The 19,489-nt window shown below is 42.5% G+C and overlaps 1 protein-coding gene across 5 annotated transcripts in view; it reads left to right on the top strand.

Annotated features, from left to right (window-relative positions):
- The window catches only part of slc4a4a (solute carrier family 4 member 4a), a 342,926-nt gene that overhangs the window by 169,385 nt on the left and 154,052 nt on the right, over positions 1-19,489 (top strand). For all 5 annotated transcript variants that reach the window (XM_036979187.1, XM_036979183.1, XM_036979185.1 and 2 more), the window contains one exon: positions 2,218-2,353. In XM_036979187.1, coding sequence (XP_036835082.1) covers positions 2,218-2,353 — 136 coding nt within the window. The remainder of the gene's footprint in view (positions 1-2,217; positions 2,354-19,489) is intronic.

Genomic DNA, 19,489 nt, shown 5'->3' on the forward strand with positions numbered 1-19,489 from the left:
TCTAGGAGCACGGCATTCCTAACAGTCTTTCTCTCGGAGCACGGCATTCCCAACAGTCATTCTCTTGGAGCATGGCTTTCCCAACAGTCTTTCTCTCGGAGCACGGCTTTCCCAAAAGTCATTCTCTTGGAGCATGGCTTTCCCAACACACAGTCTTTCTCTAGGAGCACGGCATTCCCAACAGTCTTTCTCTCGGAGCACGGCTTTCCCAACAGTCATTCTCTTGGAGCATGGCTTTCCTAACAGTCTTTCTCTATGAGCATGGCTTTCCCAACAGTCTTTCTCTAGGAGCATGGCTTTCCCAACACAGTCTTTCTCTGGGAGCATGGCTTTCCCAACAGTCTTTGTCTAGGAGCATGGCTTTCCCAACAGTCCTTCTCTAGGAGCACGGCTTTCCCAACAGTCTTTCTCTAGTAGCATGGCTTTCCCAACACAGTCTTTCTCTAGAACATGGCTTTCCCAACACAGTCTTTCTCTAGGATCACAGCTTTCTCACCACAGTCTTTCTCTAGGAGCATGGCTTTCCGAACAGTCTATCTCTAGGAGCATGGTTTTCCCAAAAGTCTTTCTCTGGGAGCACGGCTTTCCTAACAGTCTTTCTCTGGGAGCACGGCTTTCCCAACAGTCTTTCTCTGGGAGCACGGCTTTTCCAACACACAGTCTTTCTCTAGGAGCACGGCTTTCCCAACACACAGTCTTTCTCTGGGAGCATGTCTTTCCCAACACAGTCTTTCTCTCGGAGCACGGCTTTCCCAACATTCTTTCTCTAGGAGCATGGCTTTCCCAACACACAGTCTTTCTCTAGGAGCATGGCTTTCCCAACAGTCTTTCTCTAGGAGCACGGCTTTCCCAACATTCTTTCTCTAGGAGCATGGCTTTCCCAACACACAGTCTTTCTCTAGGAGCATGGCTTTCCCAACAGTCTTTCTCTAGGAGCACGGCTTTCCCAACATTCTTTCTCTAGGAGCATGGCTTTCCCAACACACAGTCTTTCTTTAGGAGCACCGCTTTCCCAACACACAGTCTTTCTCTCGGAGCACGGCTTTCCCAACACAGAGTGTTCCTAGAGAAAGACATTATTCACCATTTTAATAATGATGGAACATGTACAATGTGTTCCACCAGAGACTGCAATGTTAGTACTATAGGGATCACTGGTAACCAGCTATCACCAACCAACCATATCACATGTGCGTGTGCATTTTGTGTGCACGTGTGTGTGTGTGTCCTACATAGAACTAATGGGAAAGGCACTATTCTCTTTATCAACAGGCTGTTCAGTTCAACTTCTGACTACCAATACTTGTCACCGACACCACTTGTTGTAAGTGTCTATAGTCATGTGATCCATGTTAAACACATCTGAAGAGGGCTAGTGTTGAAAAGTAGTATTTATATTTCAGTCTTTTTGATATCCTGCAGAGTCTTTTTTTATGTGGGCACTGATGCTTGACTAAATATTCAAATTAGAAAACAAGGGAGAAAGAAAGCAAAGCTTTCTTGTTTAGAATGGGCAGTTTGTGAAACATTTCCTAATTCTTAATGAGGGACTCATGGCACTATGCCAAGCTGTGGGACCAATAAAATGGACTCCATTAGGTGGGAGAGGGGGCAGAGGGGAGGGGTAAGGGGGCTGACTGGGTGACCAATGGAGAGGGTTTCTATTTGAGCTGTGGAGGGGACAGAGGGGAGGGGGGCTGGCTGTGGGGGACTGGGGGACCCCCTCGCCCTCCCTCTACCTGGGTCTTAGAGAGCTCCAGTAGGGACAGAGGACAGACGACAGTAACTTTCCCACAGAGGTGTAGCTGTCGATTTATCTGTGGATGGTTCCCACCTGCACTCCTTCTGGGACCTAGTTTGATAACCCTAACCTGTTGGACAGTTGGGTTAGCTAACCCTTACCCTTGGACAGTTGGGTGTGAAACGTTACAGAGATGTCTGAGAACAACAACAACAACCACGAAGAGAAGGAGAAGGATGGAGAGAAGGAGAAGGAAAGGGATGGAGAGAAGGAGAAGGAGAGGGATGGAGAGAGGGATGAGGACTGGAATGAGGAGAGGGATGAGGTTCTTGTTAGGATTCCTCCACCTCCACCTCAAGTGGTCAGAGTTGGCCAGCTGGCCCCAGGGGCCAAGATGAATGGGTTAGGAGATGAGGGAAAAACCAACCTGGATGGGCAGCAGCCTTTAAGCCGTAGTATCTTCCCTTTCTCTCCAGTCTCTCCAGCAGGCGAGAGGATCCGCATTATGCTGGGAGAGGATGATGATGGACCGTCACCACCTCAACTCTTCACTGAGCTGGATGAGCTGCTCTCTGTGGATGGGCAGGAGATGGAGTGGAAGGAGACAGCCAGGTAGGATGTCTAACTCTAACCCTAACCTAAATAATAGTCAGGTAGGATGTCTTATAGCCCATAACCTTCATTAGATGTATTCAATATAACATTTAACGATTCAAAGTAAAGCATAGTATATTGAGTTTCTTTTTTAAAGTTAATACAATTCAGTAATTGGACACCTAAAAAGATGAGTAATGAATTCCTAAGTTTTGGGTGGTGTTGGGCCTCTGCCAGATACAGGCTGGTTCCAACATGCCAGATGAACACTGGTGTCAACATGGTAGATAAACACTGCTGTCAAGATGGTAGATAAACACTGGTCTACCATGTTGACAGCAGTGTTTATCTACCATGTTGACAGCAGTGTTTATCTACCATGTTGAAACCAGTGTGTATATACCATCTTGACACCAGTGTTTATCTACCATGTTGACACCAGTGTTTATGTGTCAACATGTGTCAACATGCCAGATAAACACTGGTGTCAACATGGTAGATAAACACTGGAGTCAACATGGTAGATAAACACTGGAGTCAACATGGTAGATAAACACTGGTGTCAACATGGTAGATAAACACTGGTGTCAACATGGTAGATAAACACTGGTGTCAACATGGTAGATAAACACTGGTGTCAACATGGTAGATAAACACTGGAGTCAACATGGTAGATAAACACTGGTGTCGACATGGTAGATAAACACTGGTGTCAACATAGTAGATAAACACTGGTGTCAACATGGTAGATAAAAACTGGTGTCAAGATGGTAGATAAACACTGGTGTCAAGATGGTAAATAAACACTGGTGTCAACATGGTAGATACACACTGGTGTCAAGATGGTAGATAAACACTGTCGCTGTTGATTGGATTAATAATCATTTTATGGCTGTATACTGGGTATTGGTAATGATAATGATATTTGTCCTGATGACAGGAATCAAGTCAAATACATTTTTATTTTTCACATTCGCCAAATTCAACCTTACCGTGAAATGATTACTTACAAGCCCTTAACCAACAATGCATAATTTACATAATGTCGCCGGATGGGAGGGCTGCCGTTTTACGGGCCCCTAACCAACTGTGCTCTTTTGTTTGTTTTTTCTCATTGTTTTTAAATAATTGTGTACATAATGTTGCTGCTAACGTCTCTTATGACCGAAAAGAGCATCTGGACATCAGAACAGTGATTACTTACCTCGAACTGGACGAAGATTTTTTCACAAAGAGTACGAAGCGAAGGACATACTACTTTGTCGAGACAAGGCCCAAATCCCCGTCATCAGCATGAAGGAAAGACAAAGAAAACGGGGGAGGAGGGCAGGGTGCCTTGTAAGAATTTGCCAATGAGTAGGTAAACCACCACTACACTCTGTATTATTGGCCAACGTGCAATCACTGGAAAACAAACTCGATAATCTACGGTCGAGACTATTCTACTAACGGGACATTAAAAACGGTCATATTTTATGTTTCATCGAGACTTGGCTGAACAACGACACGGATAACATAGAGCTGGCTGGCTTCGCCGTATTTCGGCAGGACAAAGTAGCTTTGTCTGGTAAGACGAGTGACGGGGGTGTGTATTTGTCAATAACTGCTGTTGCGTGATGTCTAATATTAAAGAAGTCTTGAGGTATTGCTCATCTGAGGTAGAATACCTCATGATAAGCTGTAGACCACACTATCTACCAAGAGAGTTCTCATCTATATTATTCATGGCGTTTATTTATCACCACAAACTGATGCTGGCACTAAGACCGCACTCAACGAGCTGTATAATGTCACGTGTGCTCCCTCTCCGGCTTCTCGGTCACCAGGCTAATCGTTATGGTGCACACCTGTCACCATTGTTACACGCACCTGCACGTCATCACTCACCTGGACTCCATCACTTCCTTGATTACCTGCCCTATACAGTGGGGCAAAAAAGTATTTAGTCAGCCACCAATTGTGCAAGGTATCCCACTTAAAAAGATGAGAGAGACCTGTAATTTTCATCATAGGTACACTTCAACTATGACAGACAAAATTAGAGAAAAAAATCCAGAAAATCACATTGTAGGATTTTTAATGAATTTATTTGCAAATTATGGTGGAAAAAAAGTATTTGTTCACCTACAAACAAGCAAGATTTCTGGCTCTCACAGACCTGTAACTTCTTCTTTAAGAGGCTCCTCTGTCCTCCACTCGTTACCTGTATTAATGGCACCTGTTTGAACTTGTTATCAGTATAAAAGACACCTGTCCACAACCTCAAACAGTCACATTCCAAACTCCACTATGGCCAAGACCAAAGAGCTGTCAAAGGACACCAGAAACAAAATTGTAGACCTGCACCAGGCTGGGAAAACTGAATCTGCAATAGGTAAGCAGCTCGGTTTGAAGAAATCAACTGTGGGAGCAATTATTAGGAAATGGAAGACATACAAGACCACTGATAATCTCCCTCAATCTGGGTCTCCACGCAAGATCTCATCCCGTGGGGTCAAAATGATCACAAGATTGGTGAGCAAAAATCACAGAACCACATGGGGGGACCTAGTGAATGACCTGCAGAGAGCTGGGACCAAAGTAACAAATCAGCAAGGGCATTGAAGATGAAACGTGGCTGGGTCTTTCAGCATGACAATGATCCCAAACACATCACTTATATGCCTCTACATATCATTTAATATTCCTCAAAACAACAGAAGAAATACAGAAACCCCTTTTTAAAACAGAGTTAAAAGAGACTGGGACTTTTTTCCTAGTTTGGAGTCTAAACCCTTAATAGTGAATGGTCTCTGAGCAATTGTCTCAAGACAATTTACTGATTTCTCTACCCTACCAGTGTGTGTTCTGACCATATCTTGCGAATCACCTGAACCCAGTCTTTGTAACTCTTGGTCACTAGCCTAAATCAGTTGGTCATATCTCCAGAGCATTCCTCTTCATCAGAGTCTTAAAGGACCATTCTGACCCTCATACTCTGGATCTACAGCTCCCTCTGATTGAGATCACGTGAATCATCCATAGGCGTTTCTACCGGCAGAAAGCTGATGTCTAGAAGAAGGTTCTGATGTACCACCTTGGTGTTTCCTTCATCATCCATCAGTTTATATATGTGTGTATGTAGGTTTCTGTCAATGACAGCGTACACCTTAGCTTCACACTAGTCTGCAAGTTTTATTTTTCTCCTTTCTCCTTTGTAAGCAAGAATCACCCTGTCTCCTGTGTTAGTGAGAATCACCCTGTCTCCTTTGTTAGTGAGAATCACCCTGTCTCCTTTGTTAGTGAGAATCACCCTGTCTCCTTTGTTAATGAGAATCACCCTGTCTCCTTTGTTAGTGAGAATCACCCTGCCTCCTTTGTTAATGAGAATCACCCTGCCTCCTTTGTTAGTGAGAATCACCCTTTCTCCTTTGTTAGTGAGAATCACCCTGTCTCCTTTGTTAGTGAGAATCACCCTTTCTCCTTTGTTAGTGAGAATCACCCTTTCTCCTTTGTTAGTGAGAATCACCCTTTCTCCTTTGTTAGTGAGAATCACCCTTTCTCCTTTGTTAGTGAGAATCACCCTTTCTCCTTTGTTAGTGAGAATCACCCTGTCTCCTTTGTTAGTGAGAATCACCCTGTCTCCTTTGTTCAGGTGACTGTCTCTGACTTTTCTGTCATAACATTAGGTATGTTTCTGTTGTTCCTTAACCCTATGCTGTTGAGCGATGCTCCCTGCTTCATGGAGAAGGGACATCAGTGTTTTGACGTAGCTACTATAGTTAACAACCACAGGATTCCTCAAAACTTGCTTGAACATTACATCAACAGGAAGGCTCGTAACGGGACCAAATATGAGCTGAAATGGTGCATAGCCAGTGGTCTCATGTACAGTAGCATTGTAGGCAAACGTTAGGCTTTGTATCTGCTGCGGCCATTTCTCTTTAGCTTTTAGAGGCAGTGAGCAAAGCATATTTCCCAGAGTTCAATTGAACATTTCTGTTCCTCCATTCCCCATGGGATGGTACGCAATTGTGTGTGACTTGGCGACACAAGAGAGCTTGAAGTTCTGCGATTAGCTTGCTTTCAAAATTGGCCCCTTGATCCGTGTGGATCCGCTCAGCCAATCCATAAAACCAAAATACGTTGTCCAATACCTTTCTGGCAACTTACTTTGCTGTTTGATTCGTGCATGGAAAGGTGTGAGCTAATTTGGTGAAGTGATCTGTCAGAACCAATAGAGTGGTTCTTCCTTTAAAAGTTGCGTCGTACTACAGCACACCTTGTGGACTGTCGCAGAATTCTATGGCATGTTATTTAAGTGTCAGCCATTGTTGCCATTAATGCTAGTTAGTGCTAGTTTGACCACCAGAGGGCATCTTTGAGAAGCATTTAACTTTTTTAATAATGGCTGTACTACAGAATTCAAAATATTTTTTTTGTTAGAACAAAACTGGATTGATTTTAACCTCTCTAGGGTAGGGGCCAGCATTCGGAATTTTGGATGAAAAGCATGCCCAAATTAAACCGCCTGCTACTCGGGCCCAGAAGATAGGATATGCATATAACTGGTAGATTTGGACAGAAAACACTCTAAAGTTTCCAAAACTGTTAAAATACTGTCTGTGAGTATAACAGAACTGATTTGGCAGGCATAACCCAGAGAAAAATCAATTCAGGAAGTTTTTTGTTTGTTTTTGTTTTGTAGTTTTTTATTCAATGCCATTACAGTATCCATTGATTTAGGACTCAATTTGCAGTTCCTATGCCTTCCACTAGATGTCAACAGTCTTTAGAAATTGTTTCAGGCTTGTATTCTAATAAATGAGGGATTAAGACCAGTCTGAATGAGTGGACCCTGATGTGTTACAGAGCTTTTTCATGCGCAATCCTGAGAGAGTGCATTTCTTGTTTACCTTTTATAATGACAACGTTATTATCCGGTTTAAATATTATAGATCATTTAGGCTAAAAACAACCTGCGGATTGAATATAAACCTCATTTGACATGTTTCTATGAACTTTACAGATACAATTTGGATTTTTTTGTCTGGCTGTTTTGACTGCGTTTGAGCCTGTGGATTACAGAAGAAAATGCGCGAGGGATTAAGGGATTAATTGTATCTATTTTTCGGAGTTTTGTAACGCTTCTGCTTGGCTGGTTACTGGTTGTAATAATTTGTCAACCTGGCTATGTTCTCAAATAATCGTAAGGTATGCTTTCGCCGTAAAGCATTTTTTACATTTGACACCGTGGTTGGATTCACAAGAAGTTCATCTTTAAACCTATGTAAAATATGTTTTGTTTTCGGAGTATTTCTGTATTTGAATTTGGCGCTCTGCAGTCTCACTGGATGTTGGCCAGATGGGATGCAACCGTCCCACATACCCTAGAGAGGTTAAGAAATGTAGCTTAATTAATTTGATTAATGTTATGGTGTTTCTAAACCCCCATTTTTCTGGAAAATGTGGTGCTGTACAACGTAACCAGTCGGGAGTAGCTACTGTACTAAGAGCAAAATAATCCTAACATTTCCACACCCTAATTGTAGGCTAACCAATACCCAAACAGAGATTCAGTGAAAATAAAAATCTCATTGATTTATCAATACCAGTCCCTATGCTTGTTTTAGAGCGGCGAAAAACGGTGCTGAAATAGTTGACCACATATCATTCAGGGATATTTATTCCCATAGTAATTAATTATGGATCCATAATTAAATAAACATCTGCATTACAATAGTAATGCAGGGTTAGTAATAAATTAATATATTTGTAGGGGTTTATGCATTTTTTTGTTGGGTCAAATCTGGTTTTAGAGTACTTAAAACAATGCATTTGGTAGACTCGGTAAGATGGACTCACTGACGGTTGAAGATGATAAGCGATCGTCAAAGGCAATCAACACCATTCTAATCAGTCAGACAGTTAAAAAACGTGACTGCAAGTGAAGAGCAAAATTATCCTAACATTTCCAAATAAAAATCTGACTGATTTATCAAGACTAGTCCCTAGCTCTGTCATTCAGTGATATGTATTCCCTATTGTCCTGCTGATGGTGGAAATAAACATCTGCATTTTGAAAGAGTATTTTTATCATTATTTTATTAAGGGAAGCATGAAGGTCTCCTGATTTAAACCCAAACTTGGTGCAACTGAAATGTAGATGAAATAATCATCTGCATGTTTGCATGGATTGTGACTCCATCTCATTCCTCGCCCAACTTCGCCAATGACTCTCCACCAGTGACGTGACTCTCCGCCAATAATTACATTTAGAGAAATGGAGGATTCTAAATGAATATCTAAGAGGCATTTTTCATTAGGGCAAATCTGATCTGTGAGAATATCTAAGGGGCTTTTATATAATTATAATGCAGGGTTAATAATAATTGCTTTGTTTAAAAAGTAGCGATATTTTGGAGATGATTTTGTTTCAAATAACCGAAAATGAGTGATTGAAATCTGAATAAAGGGAAAAAGGCCATTCATGAACTTGGGGTGAGACATTCTTACTAATTTGTAAATAAAGCCAGTTTGTTATTTAGAATGATTTATTTCTGTTTTTAGAGGGGAGAAACCAAAAGCCCACCTTGCCTATTTTTGGGAAAATCGTCAGTCCACATGTCAAATGAAATTCCCCCACTTGTATTTACCCAAGGTTGCAGGTAGCCTAGTGGTTAGAGCGTTAGGCCAGTAACCGAAAGGTTGCTAGATAAAATCCCTGAGCTGACATGGTAAACATGTCGTTCTGCCCCTGAACAAGGCAGTTAACCCACTGTTCCTAGGCACTCATTGTAAATAAGAATTTGTTCTTAAAACCTGTTATGGCTGCAATCCCTCTATCGAGATAAGTGTCATCAACAACCGCTGAATAGCATAGCGCTACATACAATAAATATTACTATAAATTCATGAAATCACAAGTGCAATATAGGAAAACACAGTTTAGCCTTTTGTTAATCCACCTGTCGTGTTTGATTTTGATATTATGCTTTACAGCGAAAGCAATCCAAGCGTTTGTGTAAGTTTATCGATCACACGATAAAACATTAAGTACATTTAGGATCAGTTAGCTCGGTCACGAAAATCAGAAAAGCAATCAAATTAATAGTTTACCTTTGATGATCTTCGGATGTTTTCACTCAAGAGACTCCCAGTTACACAACAAATGTTCCGTTTGTTCCATAAAGATGATTGTTTTATCCAAAATTCCTCAGTTTGTTTGTCGCGTTATGTTCAGAAATCGACAGGAAAGAGCGGTCAAGACAACGCAGATGAAAATTCCAAATAGTTTACATTATGTCGTTTTTTTATAATCAATCCTCAGGTTGTTTTAAAAATATATAATCGATAATATATCAACCGCAAATGTCTTTCACAGTAGGAGAGGGAAAGGAAATGGCTGTCCGAATTCTGTTGCGCAAGCAAAACTCATGTGACCACTTGACGCGATGTTATCGTTCTGGCTAATTTTTTCAAAATAAAAGCCTGAAACTATGTCTGAAGACTGTTGACACCTTGAGGAAGCGATAGGAAAAGGAATCTGTTTCATATCCCTTTAAATCCAGAAAGGGAAGCTATGGGACATGGAGCTTTCAAAATAGAAGCCACTTCCTGTTTAAATTTTCCTCAGGGTTTCACCTGCAATATCAGTTCTGTTATGCTCACAGACAATATTTTGACAGTTTTGGAAACTTTAGTGTTTTCTATCCAATACTAATAATAATATGCATATATTAGCAACTGAGACTGAGGAGCTGGCTGTTTACAATGGGCACCTTTTCATCCAAGCTACTCAATACTGCCCCTGCAGCCATATGAAATTAACTGACTTGCCTGTTTAAATAAAAAAAAGTTATCTCAACTCTAGGACCACTGACAGTTGTTGTTGTTGCCTGATGCAGGACAATTGTGCCAGAGGAGAGACTCTCAGACTGAAAACACCTCCATTAATTGCCACAGTTTAGACTAACGATAGATCAGTGTTCTAACTCCCCCTCGAAGGTAGTGTGGTGCAATGATAGAATAGCACCATAAATTCTTAACTTTTAAAATAAGAACCACTGTACATCCACTGAGCGCTGCTTGTTGTCCTCAGAACTCCAAAGGTAGAGACATACTAACTCTATAAGTGTTTTGATGCTTTCAAGGCGAGCTCGAGCAGACGGCTCAGGAGACGTAGCCAGGATGCATCTCCGACAGCACTTGTCATACTCCTTCACATAATGCTCCATCTTGGGCCAGAATAAATGTTGCCTTGCCAAATTAAGAGTTCTAGCTTGACCTTGGTGGCCAGCAAGGTCATGCACACCACTCAATGCTTTATCCTTCATACTTTTGGGCAGCACATACTGATGTGTCTTTTGTTTGCTCAAAGGGTCATTTGTCACCCTGTAAAGCACTCCATCTTGGACCCTGAGCTTTTCCCACTGCTTGATGTGTGCAAGGCTTTGTGAATTAAATCCATCCCTCTCTCGTCTTGAAGGCCGTATTTTGCGTTTGACAAACAGGATAGCCCTTGAAATTGTAGGATCAAGTTCTTGGCTCCGCTGAAGCTCCTCGAAAGACATCGCAGGAAGGAAGTCTTGGCCTGGAGATATGAGTTGTTGCGCAGACTGCACTAACTGAACTGCTCGAGCTTCAGTCGCTACATCTCACTATTTATAGACTTCACAGATCGCTTTCACTACTGCAGAGACACAGGTTAAAGGACAGCTGTCGGACTGATTTCCAGAGATTTTCCCAACTAGTTTTTTCACGATGTGACTCTGGACCTTCAAGCGAAACACATCTCGATTCCCATCTTCTCCTATAGCATCGGCTTCAGCAAGCAAACTGCCATAGTTCTCACTGATCAACCTGTGACTAACTAACTTGGCAAATGGGTCCCTACTGAGAGCGTCAGCCACAATGTTCTTTGTCCCTTCGATATGCTTTAGATCGAATGATTAGGGAGTCAATGTAGCTACCCAGCATTGCTCACAGGGAGCCAATGTAGCTACCCAGCATTGTTCACAGGGAGTCAATGTAGCTACCCAGCGTTGCTCGCAGGCGTCGGGTTTTGGTTTAGTCATTATGTACATGAGGAGATTATTATCAGATCAAACTGAAAATGAATGTCCCTTGAGCCAGTGGCTAAAATGTTCACACACAGTACATTTCAAGGCCAAAAACGTGAGTGTGTGCGCAGGAAGAGTGGCTTGGCAATAGCAGAACAGTTTGAAATTAAATGTTGATTGTAGAATATAATTCCTGGGAAGGATTTGACCCTTCGTACTTAGGGCATCCTTCGTACTTAGGGCATGCACAGATCTTTCTCCATTAGATCCTTCATCTTTGATTTCACATCCACCTTTGTTGGATCCACAGCCATCCCATCATCATTAATGACATGACCCAAAAATCTCACGACTTCCGCAGGAATATGCATTTCTTTGGGCTCAGATTCAGGTTGTCTTAGTCTCTGGAACACCAGCTTTAATCTATCCAACACTAGGAGGTCGTCTACGTAACACAGCAGGCTACTGAAGTTAAGATCCCAAAGAATGCTGAGCATCATCCTCAAAAATGAAAATGCACTATTGCATAGGCCCTGCGGCATTCAATTGTATTCATGCAGACCCAGTGGGGTAGTGAAGGCTGTATACTTTTTATCCACCACCTTTATCCATCCACCTGTTGTAAAAGCCTGATGTCAAGTCCATCGTACTGATGTAGGTGTTGCCCCCTAAGGGCTGCAAAACAATCAGATTAGTGTGGAAGTGGGTGTGCATCTTTGAGTGTCTTGCATTTAGCCATCTGAAATCTTTACATAGACGGAGCCCATCGTCTTTCTTTAACACCATTACTAGAGTGGACGCGTATTCGCTGATGGATTCCCTGATTATTTCCTTTTCTTCCATTTCCGTCAATACTTTTTGTAGTTTCTGGTAGTCGGCAGGCGGAAGGAACCCTCTGATATGGTAGGCAAAATGGTCTGTCATCTGTGAGCCGAATTCGATGCTCAAAGCCTTTACCTTTGCCACAACCCGGAGAGCTCTTGGAGAACACATCATTGTAGTTAATAAGTAACTAAACTAATCCCGCTCTTGTTGCTTGACCAACTTTACAGGGTTAATGTCAACCTCTCCCAACGCTACATCTAGCAGTCTCTGCTTCAAATCCATGGAGCAGGTTGTGATGGGCTGTGTCCCTAGAGTTCCCTATTCCATCTTGCAGGAGCCTTGGAAAACGGTGAAGTCCTCCAGAAAGGTAGACACATCAGCCAGCTTGCACTTTCTCTTCAGAGTGATAGGTTTGTGCAATAGGTAGTGACTTTCATGGGCACCCACCTGTTACCCCACATGGCTGTGATGACTCGGCCCACCATGATGTTTTGTGGCATGGTCTTGGATGAAGTGGGTTCGATCCACAATAGTGCTCCCTGGAGACAATGGCACATTGTTGGGAAGCCTCCCCATACTAGATGCTGTTGTTTAGCAAGGAGTTTAGCAAGGAGTGTGACAGCCTGGTTGAGTTTGACTGTCCCTATTTTCTGGGCATTTCTTCACTCTGTCAACATGTCAGACTAGTCATGTTTTATATATTATTTTATTTAACCAGGTAGGCCAGTTGAGAACAAGTTCTCATTTACAACTGTGACCTGGCCAAGATAAAGCAAAGCAGCGCAACACAAACAACAACACAGAGTTACATGGAATAAACAAACGTACAGTCAATAACACAATAGAAAAAAGTCTATATACAGTGTGTGCAAATGGAGTGAGGGGTTAAGGCAATACATAGGCCATAGTAGCAAAATAATTACAATTTAACAGATTAACACTGGATTGATAAATGAGCAGATGAGTAGGTGCAAGTAGAAATACTGGTGTGCAAAATAGCAAAACATGTAATACAAACTATGGGGATGAGTTATGGAGATTGGATGGGCGATTTACATATATGGGCTGTGTACAGCTGCAGCGATCGGTTAGCTGCACAGATAGCTGATGTTTAAAGTTAGTGAGGGAGATATACTGTAAGTCAACTTCAGCAACTCGTTCCAGTCATTGGCAGCAGAGAACTGGAAGGAAAGGCAGCCAAAGTAGGTGTTGGCTTTGGGGATGACCAGTGAGATATACCTGCTGGAGCGCGTGCTACAGGTGGGTGTTGTTATCGTGACCAGGGAGCTGAGATAAGGCAGAGCTTTACCTAGCAAAGACTTAAATATGACTTGGAGCCAGTGGGTCTGGCGCCAAATATGTAGCGAGGGCCAGCCGACGAGAACATGCAGGTCGTAGTGGTGGCTGGTATATGGGGCTTTGGTGACAAAACGGATGGCACTGTGATAGATGGCATCCAGTTTGCTGAGTAGAGTTTGAGGCTTAACCAACAGACAGTTTGTTTTCCAGTGACCTGACTCAAAGCATGACAAACTCAGACCCTCCCTTTTACAGTGTGCAAGCGTAGAGTGGTTGTACCATTACACACCTTGCAGTGTTTCTTGGAAGAGTACCGTTGGTTAGGTGGGTGTTGCGGTCTGTTGTCTGAGTGTTCTGCGATAGCACATGAACAAGTAGACTTTGTTTGCATGTGTCATGGCTCAGGAGAAGACCCAGATGCAGACAGTTTCGAAGTAACAAAAGTTTATTACAAAAACAGAGTGGCAGGCAAATGACAGGTCAAGGTTAGGCTGAGGTCAGTAGCCATAGCAGAGTCTGAAAGGTAGAGAACGGCAGGCAGGCTCAGGGTCAGGCTGAGGTCAGTAATCCATAGCAGAGTCTGAAAGGTAGAGAACGGCAGGCAGGCTCAGGGTCAGGCTGAGGTCAGTAGTCCATAGCAGAGTCTGAAAGGTAGAGAACGGCAGGCTCAGGGTCAGGCAGAGGTCAGTAGTCCATAGCAGAGTCTGAAAGGTAGAGAACGGCAGGCAGGCTCAGGGTCAGGCAGAGGTCAGTAATCCATAGCAGAGTCTGAAAGGTAGAGAACGGCAGGCAGGCTCAGGGTCAGGTAGAGGTCAGTAATCCAGAGCAGAGTCTGAAAGGTAGAGAACGGCAGGCTCAGGGTCAGGCAGAGGTCAGTAATCCATAGCAGAGTCTGAAAGGTAGAGAACGGCAGGCAGGCTCAGGGTCAGGCAGAGGTCAGTAATCCATAGCAGAGTCTGAAAGGTAGAGAACGGCAGGCAGGCTCAGGGTCAGGTAGAGGTCAGTAATCCAGAGCAGAGTCTGAAAGGTAGAGAACGGCAGGCTCAGGGTCAGGCAGAGGTCAGTAATCCATAGCAGAGTCTGAAAGGTAGAGAACGGCAGGCAGGCTCAGGGTCAGGCAGAGGTCAGTAATCCATAGCAGAGTCTGAAAGGTAGAGAACGGCAGGCAGGCTCAGGGTCAGGCAGAGGTCAGTAATCCATAGCAGAGTCTGAAAGGTAGAGAACGGCAGGCAGGCTCAGGGTCAGGTAGAGGTCAGTAATCCAGAGCAGAGTCTGAAAGGTAGAGAACGGCAGGCTCAGGGTCAGGCAGAGGTCAGTAATCCATAGCAGAGTCTGAAAGGTAGAGAACGGCAGGTAGGCTCAGGGTCAGGCAGAGGTCAGTAATCCAGGGTGGTAAAACAAGGTACAGAACGACGGGCTGGCTCAGGGTCAGGGCAAGCAAAATAGTCAAAAAAACAGGAATGCAAGAAAACAGGAACTAGAGACAGACAGGCGTATGGGTAAACCGCTGGTAGGCTTGACAAAACAAAAGGAACTGGCAACAGACAAACAGAACACAGGTATAAGTACACTGGGGATAATGGGGATCATGGGCAACACCTGGAGGGGGGTGGAGACAAGCCCCAAAACAGGTGTACGGAGTACTTGTCAGACCCATCCTGTCTGAAGCATGGGGGCTCTCTCACATCAGACTGCATGACCAACTTTAATCCAGATAAATTAAGGCAGGGTGAGGCAGTAAATGTCTGGCCTGCACTGGTGCTCTGAGCATGTGCCCCTCTATCCTCCTTCCTCTCACCTTCCTTCCTAATCTGAGCTGATATAGACTGTCCTATCTGATGAGCGAGTTGTGTGATAAGAATTCCCAAGTCAGGATTGGCCACCTCTGAACTATCTAAGAGGGTGTCACTAGGCATAATTACAGGAGCTGAGGGTGTGTCGTTAGGCACCCGAGTTGAGCAAAATATTGGTGAATCTACAACATCTATAATTCTGGCTGTGGTCTTTGGCAACTCCCTGAAAAACCTCCCTCTCCCAAGACCCAGTTCAAGCTCATCACTGGAAACACTGTCTCCTCTTCCAACCATATAAGTCATATTCACTATATGATACCAACTGGCAAGGACCAACTGGCAAGTGTCTTCACTGACATTTTCAACCTCTCCCTGACCGAGTCTGTAATACCAACATGTTTCAAGCAGACCACAATAGTCCCTGTACCCAAGAAAGCGAAGCTAACCTGCCTAACTGATTACCGCCCCGTAGCAGCCATTGAGTTCTTTGAAAGGCTGGTCATCAACACCATCATGCCAGAAACCCTAGACCCTCTCCAGTTAGCTTACTGTCCCAACAGATCCACAGATGACACAATCTCAATCACACTCCACACTGCCCTTTCTCACCTGGACAAAAGGAACACCTATGTGAGAATGCTGTTCATTGATTACAGCTCAGCGTTCAACACCATAGTGCCCACACAGCTCATCACTGAACTAAAGACCCAGGGACTAAACACCTCCCTCTGCAACTGTATCCTGGACTTCCTGACGGGCCGCCCCCAGATGTTAAGAGTAGGCAACATCTGACACGCTGATCCTCAACACTGGGACCCCTCAGGGGTGCGTGCTTAGTTCCCTCCTGTACTCCCTGTTCACCCACGACTGCATGGCCCGAGCACGACTCCAACACCATCATTAAGTTTGCTGATGACACAAACAACAGTCACCGGCACCGACAATGATGAGACAGCCTATAGGGAGGAGACCTGAGACCTATCTGACCGTAAGGCGCTACAGAGGGCAGTGCATATGGCCCAGTACATTATTGGGGCCAAGCTTCCTGATATCCAGGACCTATATGCTAGGCTGTGTCAGAGGAAGGCCTAACAAATTGTCCAAGATTCCAGTCACCAAAGTCATAGACTGTTATCTCTGCTACGGCACAGCAAGAGGTACCAGACTGCCAAGTCTAGGACCAAAAGGCTCCTTAACAGCTTCTACACCCAAGCCATAAGACTGCTGAACAATTAATCAAATGGCCACCCGGACAATTTACATTTAACCCCCCCCCTCCCTTGTTTGTTTTTACACAGCTGCTACTCGCTGTTTATCATCTATGCAAAGTCAATTTACAATTACCTCGACTAACCAGTGCCCCCGCACATTGACTCAGTATCTGTAGCCCCTGTATATAGCCTCATTATTGTTATGTACATTTCTTGTGTTGCTTTTTAATTGATTAGATTTTTTTTACTTTAGTTTATTTAGTAAATATTTTATTAACTCTATTTATTGAACTGCATTGTTGGTTAAGGGCTTGTAATTAAGCAGTTCATGGTAAGGTTGTATTTGGCGCATGTGACAAATACAATTTGATTTGAAGAAAATAGAGTTAAGAAAATATTTACTAAATAAACTAAAGTAAAAGAATTTAAATAAAAAAAGAGCTGAATATATATGGCAACCTAAATAGGATCCCCAATCAGAGACAACGATAAACAGCTGCCTCTGATTGGGAACCGATTCAGGCCACCATAGACCTACATTTACCTAGACAAACCAAAACCCTATAGATATACAAAAAACCCTAGACATGACTAAAAACACACATACCACCCTCGTCACACCCTGACCTAACCAAAATAATAAAGAAAACTAAGATAACTAAGGTCAGGTCGTGCCAATTTTAAGTGTTTCTAAAATCCCCTAATTGATTAAGGAATGGAGGAAAAATGATTGGTACCCTGTTTGGCCGTTTTATTGGTATTATGACACGTCCACTGTGGGGCTCTATTGAGGACAGTTTTATAATGTGCAATGTTCCTCTTCCACTCAGCTCAGCACCAGGTGCAGCTCATCAACCGTAATTAGGGTGAGGGTTAATCAACAGTAATTAGGGTGAGGGTTAATCAACAGTAATTAGGGTGAGGGTTAATCAACAGTAATTAGGGTTAGGGTTAATCAACAGTAATTAGGGTTAGGGTTAATCAACAGTAATTAGGGTTAGGGTTAATCAACAGTAATTAGGGTGAGGGTTAATCAACAGTGATTAGAGTTAGGGTTAATCAACAGTAATTAGGGTTAAGGTTAATCAACAGTGATTAGGGTTAGGGTTAATCAACAGTGATTAGGGTTAGGGTTAATCACAGTAATTAGGGTTAATCAACCGTAATTAGGGTTAGGGTTAATCAACACTAATTAGAGTTAGGGTTAATCAACAGTGATTAGAGTTAGGGTTAATCAACAGTAATTAGGGTTAATATACAGTAATTAGGGTGAGGGTTAATCAACAGTAATTAGGGTTAGGGTTAATCAACAGTAATTAGGGTTAGGGTTAATCAACAGTAATTAGGGTTAGGGTTAATCAACAGTGATTAGGGTTAGGGTTAATCAACAGTAATTAGGGTTAGGGGTAATCAACAGTAATTAGGGTTAGAGTTAATCAACAGTAATTAGGGTTAGGGTTAATCAACAGTGATTAGGGTTAGGGTTAATCAACAGTAGTTAGGGTTAGGGTTAATCAACAGTGATTAGGGTTTGGGTTAATCAACAGTGATTAGGGTTAATCAACAGTAATTAGGGTTAGGGTTAATCAACAGTCATTAGGGTTAGGGTTAATCAACAGTGATTAGGGTTAGGGTTAATCAACAGTAGTTAGGGTTAGGGTTAATCAACAGTGATTAGGGTTTGGGTTAATCAACAGTAATTAGGGTTAGGGTTAATCAACAGTAAATAAGGTTAGGGTTAATCAACAGTGATTAGGGTTAGGGTTAATCAACAGTGATTAGGGTTAGGGTTAATCAACAGTAATTAGGGTTAGGGTTAATCAACAGTAATTAGGGTTAGGGTTAATCAACAGTAATTAGGGTTAGGGTTAATCAACAGTATTTACGGTTAGGGTTAATCAACAGTAATTAGGGTTAATCAACAGTAATTAGGGTGAGGGTTAATCAACAGTAATTAGGGTTAGGGTTAATCAACAGTGATTAGGGTTAGGGTTAATCAACAGTAATTAGGGTTAGGGTTAATCAACAGTAATTAGGGTTAGGGTTAATCAACAGTGATTAGGGTTAGGGTTAATCAACAGTAATTAGGGTTAGGGTTAATCAACAGTAATTAGGGTTAGGGTTAATCAACAGTAATTAGGGTTAGGGTTAATCAACAGTAATTAGGGTTAGGGTTAATCAACAATAATTAGGGTAGGGTTAATCAACAGTAATTGGGGTTAGGGTTCATCAAAAGTAATTGGGGTTAGGGTTAATCAACAGTAATTGGGTTAGGGTCAATCAACTGTAATTAGGGTTAGGGTCAATCAACAGTAATTAGGGTTAGGGTTAATCAACAGTAATTAGGGTAGGGTTAATCAACAGTCATTAGGGTTAGGGTTAATCAACAGTGATTAGGGTTAGGGTTAATCAACAGTAGTTAGGGTTAGGGTTAATCAACAGTGATTAGGGTTTGGGTTAATCAACAGTAATTAGGGTTAGGGTTAATCAACAGTAAATAGGGTTAGGGTTAATCAACAGTGATTAGGGTTAGGGTTAATCAACAGTGATTAGGGTTAGGGTTAATCAACAGTAATTAGGGTTAGGGTTAATCAACAGTAATTAGGGTTAGGGTTAATCAACAGTAATTAGGGTTAGGGTTAATCAACAGTTTTTACGGTTAGGGTTAATCAACAGTAATTTGGGTTAGGGTTAATCAACAGTAATTAGGGTTAGGGTTAATCAACAGTGATTAGGGTTAGGGTTAATCAACAGTAATTAGGGTTAGGGTTAATCAACAGTAGTTAGGGTTAATCAACAGTGATTAGGGTTAGGGTTAATCAACAGTAATTAGGGTTAGGGTTAATCAACAGTAATTAGGGTTAGGGTTAATCAACAGTAATTAGGGTAGGGTTAATCAACAGTAATTAGGGTTAGGGTTAATCAACAGTAATTAGGGTTAGGGTTAATCAACAGTAATTAGGGTTAGGGTTAATCAACAGTAAT

The sequence above is a fragment of the Oncorhynchus mykiss genome, chromosome 6, assembly GCF_013265735.2.
Source record: "Oncorhynchus mykiss isolate Arlee chromosome 6, USDA_OmykA_1.1, whole genome shotgun sequence".
NCBI lineage: Eukaryota > Metazoa > Chordata > Actinopteri > Salmoniformes > Salmonidae > Oncorhynchus > Oncorhynchus mykiss.